The sequence below is a fragment of the Marmota marmota genome, unplaced genomic scaffold (genome assembly GCF_001458135.2).
Source record: "Marmota marmota marmota unplaced genomic scaffold, marMar, whole genome shotgun sequence".
In the NCBI taxonomy this organism is placed as follows: Eukaryota; Metazoa; Chordata; class Mammalia; order Rodentia; family Sciuridae; genus Marmota; species Marmota marmota.
The window spans coordinates 38,623,708-38,632,136 of NW_026000093.1; the positions used below are offsets into that span (position 1 = coordinate 38,623,708).

Consider the following 8,429-nt stretch of genomic DNA (forward strand, 5'->3'; position numbering starts at 1 on the left):
TGGTCTTGTTCTCTCACATGGTGGCCCAATACTATTCCTGGCCTCTCAAAAAGTGCCCCACTCAGGGGCTTTTCTCTATTCTCTTTGGCAATGATGCCTCCTCTATGCCATGATTTCCATGGCTTCTCCATGACCCACATGTGCAAAACACAAAGTCCATTGTTGAAAAGCCCCGTAACTCACAAAGCTCATTTCCACAGATGGGAGAACACTTAATTTTGTGAATTCAAGGAAATTTAAGACACTTCTGGCATTTGTTTTCTCTTTCTATTTTTGAAAAATAAATACTAAATCAACAAGGAATTCGCCCCCTTCCTTGTTTCCTTCAGTTCTTCCCCTCAGTATTCTAAATTGAAGATTGGGGTGGGACAACAGATTGAGGGTGGAATAATCTCTATTCTCAGTCCTCCACTAGTGTCTGTGCACCAGTGTGGCTGGTCCCCTAGCAATCTTTATCTCCTTCATATCCTTTCTATCCAATCTTCTTATCTTCATATCTCCTGAGCAGCTTAGTATTAACTCAAAGCCTTAATCAAAATAACTGTGAAAGTTTCTAGAAAATTTTCTCTGCACATCTTTTTCCTTTCTATATTCTCTCTACCATCTGCCCTCCCTGAACTCCTGTTCTGTCTTCTCAATCCATGTAAGCAGCTCATTTTGCTTGGATCTCTCCAATCAACACCAAAGTAGATTTGGGAATCCGCTTTGTGACAACAAGCTGAGCTCTGGAGGACTTGCCTCATTTGTCCTGCTGCTTTTAGGAGACTTGGTCCTAAACGACTGGAGGCCGATTGTCTAAATACAGTTGTTTATATGTTGTTGTCCAATTGTCTCCTTATTTGTGGAAGATGGGTTGGTCTCTCATTAGTTACTCATTATGGTTAAAAGTAGAAATCAGACATTAACTTTTTTGGGGGGGGAGGGTACTGGGGATTGAACTCAGGAGCACTCAGCCACTGAGCCATATCCCCAGCCCAATTTTATGTTTTATTCTATAGACAGGGTCTCACTGAGTTGGTTAGCACCTCGTTTTTGCTTAGGCTGGCATTGAACTCATAATCTTCCTGCCTCAGCCTCCAGAGCCACTGAGATTTCAGGTGTGTGCCACCACGCCCGGCCAGACATTGATTTTTAAAGTATTTGGATTTGTAGCTTTGACATTGTTTTACATTGTGAATTTTGATGGTTTTCTTGTGAGAATGCAAACCTGAGTCTCTATTCATTTGTATTTTAAATTGATTTTGAAATGTTGAACTTTTCAAAGTCAAGGAAGTACAGAGGTAAGCCGTCTTGTCACTTTTCTAGGCAGGAGCATGTGGAGGGAAAGCACTGGCTCTGCCATACACACTGAGGTGTCAATAGTCATGTCCCCTACCTGGATCTCAGTTGATTCCTTTGTAGAAATGAGGCAGTGATTTTGATTCTGGATTGGGAGATATATCAAGAAAATAAATAATACAAAACAATTGAAATTTAAATACTTCAGGTTTTAAATCTATTGGCTAGTTTTGGCAAATTACCCTTTTATACTTTTTTTCCTTCTTTTTTTAACATAAAAGCTTTGTACAGTATACCAAATATTTTGTATTTTCTTGCAACTAAACCTGGATTGCAAACACATAGCCATTCTCCACTGGACGGCTTTTTATGTTCGGCATTTTTTATTTACTTGTGTTTCCAAGGTCTTCAACTTTTATGCTTCAAGGTAATCTGGATGCTCCTTCTAAATGCATTTGTTTGAGTCCTAGTTCTGATCTAGAATATTCATTTAAACAACTCTGGGTAATTCTAGGTGGCCAGGGATCATATTTTGAGAAACATGAGACTAGAATTGTTCTTTTACTTGGAAAGGCTGGTATGCATATTTTTTGATCAACTGCATTTTAAATTTGCTTCTGAAATTATTAGCTGCCCTCTCTAGACATTTAAAAACAAGACAGGATTATAAAAGAGGAGGAAGTTGTTACCTCTTCCCATTGAGTTTAGGTTGACAATTCAGAGGAATCCAAACAATCTAAGCACTGGGCATGTTGAAAAAGAACTTTTTTTTTTTTCTTTTTCATTTATGGTTTTAAAATTTTATACCACCGAATGGTGAAATAAACCAACAGATGCAATCTATTTATTTAATTGTATTTATTTATTGTGGTACTGGGGATTGGACCCAGGTTATCATTCATGCTAGGCAAGCACTTGACCCATGAGCTTCATCCCCAGCCCAATTTATTTTTAAATTGGCAGAGAATAACATTTGCTCTTGGCTAGGTGTATATATATCTGTATATACAAAGCCGGTGGTTTTATATTAGTATTCCCTTTTAAAAAAATTTCTTATTACTATTTGATTCATTTCCTCATTATTTAAATAACATTATTATATACAATAGACAACTTAACATGGGTAGGATCAAATGTTTGCATTTCTAGGAACCAGTAGTAGAGGTATCCATTTCATCAAGTTATGAGATTTAGAATGGATATATAGCATATAAAGCACTTAAGAAGCTGGGTGCGTTGGCCCATGCCTGTAATCCTAGCAACTCAGGAGGCTTATGCAGGAGGACCTCAAGTTATACGCCAGCCTGGACAACTTAGCAAAACCCTGTCTTTAAATAAAAAGTAAAAAGGACTGGGAATATAGTTCAGTGGTAGAGTGTCCCTGGGTTCAATGTCCAATGCCAAAACAAACAAAAAAATCCACCTAATAAAATGTCTGCCAGTTGATAAGTACTCAATAATGTTAGCTTTTCATTTTCTAATTCTAACAAGTCATCTCATAAAGTACAACTAATATCATTCCAACTAATATTATTTCTTAGTTTCAGCTACCCTGGAAGAGAAGCCAGAGAAAAGAGCCACAGGACCTCTTTAGCCAGAGATGTTAACACTCCCTTGGTTAACACTTCTTGGTCACTTTAGCATAAGGAACATTTCCCTGGAAGTTGTAGGTTGAAGGAAGTGGGATGACTTCTATTTATTCTTTTACTTGGGACACTAGAGAGGTCAGTGAACTGGAGATTATGTTTATCAGCATCAACAAACCACCCATAGCAATGTGTTTGTGCTCCACTGAGCTGAAGAAAAAGTCAAACACTGAGAGGTCACCTTGAATTAATTATTTTAACACAAGCAGGGGCCAATTATTCAATGTCAAAGTCTCAGTCCATATTTTATTTTCTTTTATGTTTTGTTTGATCATTTTTCCCCAAGTGATATAAATATTATTTCACAATTAGTCTTTCATAGAGAAAATTATTTGCTGCTGAAAGAATCTGAGGGACCTTTGGGATGTATTATATATACCCTTAGACTGTATTGCAAATGTAGATTTCTACACTTTTCATGAAAGATATATAACAATTATATAACCAAATTTATCCTCCTGAAACTAAAATGTCTAGATTTCCTGTCATTGAATTTCATGGTTGATTTTGTTTTGGATGAATTTAAGATCAAATATTTTCACAAATTGTGTCTTCTTGAGATGTTTTTGGAACTTAAGAGGCAAGACCATAAAGTATGCCAAGGAAATTAGTAAGGCTTTCTCATCTTGATAGACCTTTAAACATGGAAGTCCAGTTGGGTCCAAGGTCCATGTCTGTAATCTGAGAGTGGGAAGCCTGAACCAGAAGAATTGAAAGTTCCAGGCCAGCCTCAGCAAATAAGTTAGGTCCTAAAAAGATTAGTGAGCTATCTAAAAAAAAAAAAAAAGAACTGGAGTATATATAGCCCAATAGTAAAACGTCCCTGGGTTCAAATTCAATGCCAAAAAAAAAAAGTTGGAAAACCAAAATTGTGTGAATCATAGTAATATTCTCAATTTTTCATCCATGGGTGGAATTTATCCAGTCCATAGATATGCTAAATTATTGTAAAATATTAAAATATGCAGCAGGTCAGCAGGTTAATTTCACAAATGGGTTCTTGATTTACAATAAAAGTGGTTGAGAACAGTTTTATATCATTCTTACAGGAAAGGAAAGGTGATGTTTTGATTTTTATTCAATCAAGTTGAAAACGTAAGCAGCCAGACTTAATTGTAGTAAAGGTAGATGCCTCACTCATACCAACCTTAGTCTTTTAGATGCTTGCCAGTTTGTGACCGACTATGTAGCCATGTCTCCCTCTGGTGGTTAACTTCATAATTTTTTATTTATTTTTTTAAACAAGACACTCTCAATTCCTGTTTTATTCCTTCTTGCTAGCTATTCTGAATTAATTGTGGGTGTATTGTTTTAATTTTTCCAGGTTTACATGGACTGTAAGGACCAGAGTGTGGATGTATTGTTAGCCAATTGCACAGGTAAGAGGGTGTCCTTGGCTAACACTGAACATGATCCTTCTATTGCTTCATGTATCTTGGTATTTCCTTTGCTTTCTTGTAGCTTCCTTGATAAAAGCAATGAAGTACTATGGAAACTTAGACTCAGAGAAACCAATTTTTTTTGAATCAGTATCTGCTGCAATAAGTAACATCTATTCAAATAAGGTAAGTGGATAATACGAGCTTGCAAGAGTTGTAAAAAATATAGAATATAGAATTAAGGCTTTGCATTTTTCTGTGTGTGTGTGTTAGTTTTTTAACTCATCTAAAATCTATTAAAATCCCTCCAATCTCCACCTCAGAGTATCTGTAACAAAAAGTAATATTTCCATTCATCTTTGGGGGACAGTTATGAATAATTATTTAATAATTTGCATCTTACTACAATGTCACTACTTAGAGGATTTGGCCTTACCTATCAATTGCAAACTGTTTGCTTTAATGCTTCTTCTGGGATCTATTGTCCTAGAAGTTTGAATCCACCTCTGACAAATATAAAAACTCTAAATATAGCTTTCCAGTTTTTCTGCTCTGATGCTTTCCTCCAAGCTTATTAGATTGCCATCTTTGGGAATATTATTTGCAGATTCTAGTGCTCCCATGATCTAAGGTATGAAAGTTACCTTCCAAATATCGGACTTTATGGCTTAGTTTTAAAACTGTTCCCAGCACTGAGACTTCCTGCACTTTTTCTGTGACTTTTGAATCATTTTGCCTTCCCTCATCCCTAGAACAGTATTTGGTGCCTAATAGAATCATCTTTATTTTATTTAGTCAGAAGAGTATGTATTTACAAAATAGTAATATTTATTATGATGATGATTATCATCATCATCCCCATTATATACCTGACATATATTAAGTGCTTACCATCTTCCGGGTATATTCTAAAGGTTACAATCTATATTGTAAACTTGTCCCAACTTTAGAGGTAGATACTATTATTTAACATTTTTCAAAATGGGGAAACTGAAGGCCAAGGACATTATGCCATTTGTAAGTGGAAGAGCTGGTTTCAGAGTTAGCAGTCTGACCGTGGGTCTGGAGCTGTAAACTTCATACTCTCCTGCCTCATAGAATGTCCATTTTATTAGTGTGTCTAGATAGCTGGCTTCTCTTTCTACTGTTCTTTTACAATGGTACTGATTTAAGAGTTGAATAAGCAGTGTATGTTTATTTCTTCCTCTTCTATTTCAGAACTTCAACAAACTCGGTGACCACAGTGAGGTCTGAGCCCCATTTGTTGCAGTATGGATCTTGACTCTAGGAACTTCTCTGAAAAAGCCATGTACTGGCATTTTGCACATTTAAAAAAAAATTTTATTGTATCGATCCTGCATGTGATCTCCACTCCAATAAGTTGATGTGACTTTGTAACTGCATTACGTTGGTCAAGATTTGCCAAAAGTTTTTTTTTTTTTTCCTAATCTTTTGTTAGTAAGGAAATTCACTTAGTTGTTTTATTAAAAAATTACTATGCATTTAGCTTTAGTTTATAAAGGGTAAACATGATTTTATTTCATTTTATTACAGCATTTTGTGTTGTTTTACTTCTATTTTGCTGTAAGCTTATCTTTAAAACTGAGAAATTTGGAATCCTTAGAAGTCATTTGTAAAAGTTCAGATCATCTGTAACTAATACACAAACCAACTTGGTAAATATGCCATTTTCCTGTACCTTCTATCCCCCAAAGCCATTTAAACACCAATAGGAATAAATCTTACTCTGTACAATAGGATATGAAATTCACAGAAATAAAGGAATCAGAAACAGATGACCAAAAAATGACAAATTGAAGTCATCGATCTCTATTTCCTTCAATGCACTCACTCCTGAAGTATTCAAGAATGTTTTCATATTTGGAAGAAAACTGGTATCCAAATAAAATCAAGTTCTTGACATTGGTCTGTTTTTGCTTTGAGTATTGGAAATGCTTAGAATCTTCACACAGAATGCTCCAAATTCCACATTCCCACCCTACAAGAAGCTCTGTTTTCTGTTTTAGTTTTATTTGAGCTAGGGAATGTGGAAGTACATTATATCTTTTCTTCACAAATATGATGTTTAGGTGAGAAAATGCCACCAGTAGAATTGCCATGTGCTCCTCCACTGTAAGATTAACTGTTGTACTTTTGACTTAGTTTAGAGAGACAGTCAATAAAATATATTTATCTATTCATATCCAGATAGATAGGTAGATGAATGGGGTCTACATAGAATGTTTTTTCCTTTTGTTAGATAAGAGCTTGGATATGATTATATATAGACTTACCAAACCAACCAGAAAACTGGCAAATACTAATGGCCAGGCTGAACAGGATAAACTAATGTTTTCATGCTTGTATATATATTGTGTGCAAGCACATAATTTCACATTTTTCTCTAACAAACTGATCTATCTAGGAAGAAATCTCATTTTCAAAATAGGCATAGATATACAATTATGATTTAGTCTTAATGGTGTTTTAACTATTCTAGAAACTACCAGTGTAAGAAAAAGCCAGGTATTTCACAAGTCTGACAAGCAGGTTGAAATAAAATGAAGACTGTCATGTATGTTCTTTCATGGGCTCTATAAGAGTCAATCCCAGCTCCTGTCAACTGGTTTGTAATGATCTCTAACAAATGTGTGGTAAATATTCAGATGATCCTTAATTTTAACATTAACTCTCAGGTAGGGTAACATAATAAAATGAAAGAATAATCAATGTTTTAATTCTCATATGTATCCAAGCCATTTTAATTTTTATTGAATGAACTATAAAGAATAATCTTGGTCCCCCAAATAGACACAATCCTTTTGTTACTAGTTTTGATTGAAATAAACAAGGGTAACTCATATTCCCATCAAACACTGTTCCAGAGAAAGGTGGAGGCAGTAATTGGAGGTAAAATGTTCTTATTGAAAGGATTTTCACTCTGCTTTATCCAATTAAATAATTCCCATGGTTTGGTAGTAATATTCACCATTTCTAACCCACTGGTCACTGGCAGATAAACATGAGTCAAGGAAAGTCAAGAAAAGAAAATACATTTGACTGCATATAAATTGATATTTCACTATGCAACTTTAGCCTATAATTGAATTCATGCACTAGAAGCATTTTCTAATTTGTTAGAGATTATGGACCATGGATGACATTAAAATCATTATGTTAATCAATGAATAGTTGTTCCATCTTATTGTTAATGCTGACACCTTATTGTCTGAACAACTGTATTTGAATGCATTTCAATGTTTATAGTAGAAGTTTAATGGATAAAACTTTAAAGTCAGTATCTTGGGTATCAAATTCAAAGAAAAGGAAGACCAGACCATGAACTGCATGAAGTCCTTTACCCTAAGGTTTATCCCTCACACCAAGGACCCGATAGCTGATAACCTGGAGAAAGTCCCTTAAATTAAGGTCTCAGAGTCCAAAAGCTGAACATGAGTTTTAGACACATGAGAATTCTAAAGCATAAATGTCTATTTAAAAGCAGGAATTGACAACACAAGAACTGTAATATGGTCCCAATGCTAGATTGTTTCTGAATCACACTGAATTACTTTTATGGGATCATCTTATTTTTATATATTATAAACTACTTCCATATTACTTATTATGGTACAGTAAAATTGGAAAAAATTAAAATTGACCTATAAAAGTGTTAAGGACCTAGTATAGTGACATATATAAATTAAGTATAAAATATATAACCAGGAAAAGACTGTTAACATTACATTTATGCAAATTAAATGCCCTTAAATTTTTCCATTTGTCTTTCATTTTAAAGGTTATTTGCCCCGATTATATAATTCAAGTGTTATAAGGTTTAGCTTAAACTACTTTGTAGTAATTTATTTGACAGATCTCTATTCTATAAATGCATAATGTAATGAGAAAAGAGATCTTTCTTTTTTAATGAAAACATTAATCTGTTAATACTCCACATGAATAATGCTTGACATTTAGTGGTACCAAAATATGTTGGTGTGTTGTTGAACATAGATTCGCCTTAGAAATGCACATTCTGTATTCTGTGAGATGATGATCTAATTCAATATAGAACATGCTTTTTGGCAGTGAGTTTGTTGCGAAATTTCAAATAGGGAGTTAAGTG

The 8,429-nt window shown here is 34.5% G+C and overlaps 1 protein-coding gene across 3 annotated transcripts in view; it reads left to right on the plus strand.

Moving 5' to 3' along the window:
- Slc26a7 (solute carrier family 26 member 7) overlaps positions 1-6,224 on the plus strand; it is a 105,834-nt gene extending 99,610 nt beyond the window's left edge. For all 3 annotated transcript variants that reach the window (XM_048782779.1, XM_048782780.1, XM_048782781.1), the window contains 3 exons: positions 4,249-4,303; positions 4,386-4,489; positions 5,522-6,224. In XM_048782779.1, coding sequence (XP_048638736.1) covers positions 4,249-4,303; positions 4,386-4,489; positions 5,522-5,557 — 195 coding nt within the window. In that variant the 3' untranslated portion in view covers positions 5,558-6,224. The remainder of the gene's footprint in view (positions 1-4,248; positions 4,304-4,385; positions 4,490-5,521) is intronic.
- Positions 6,225-8,429: the final 2,205 nt, after the last annotated feature.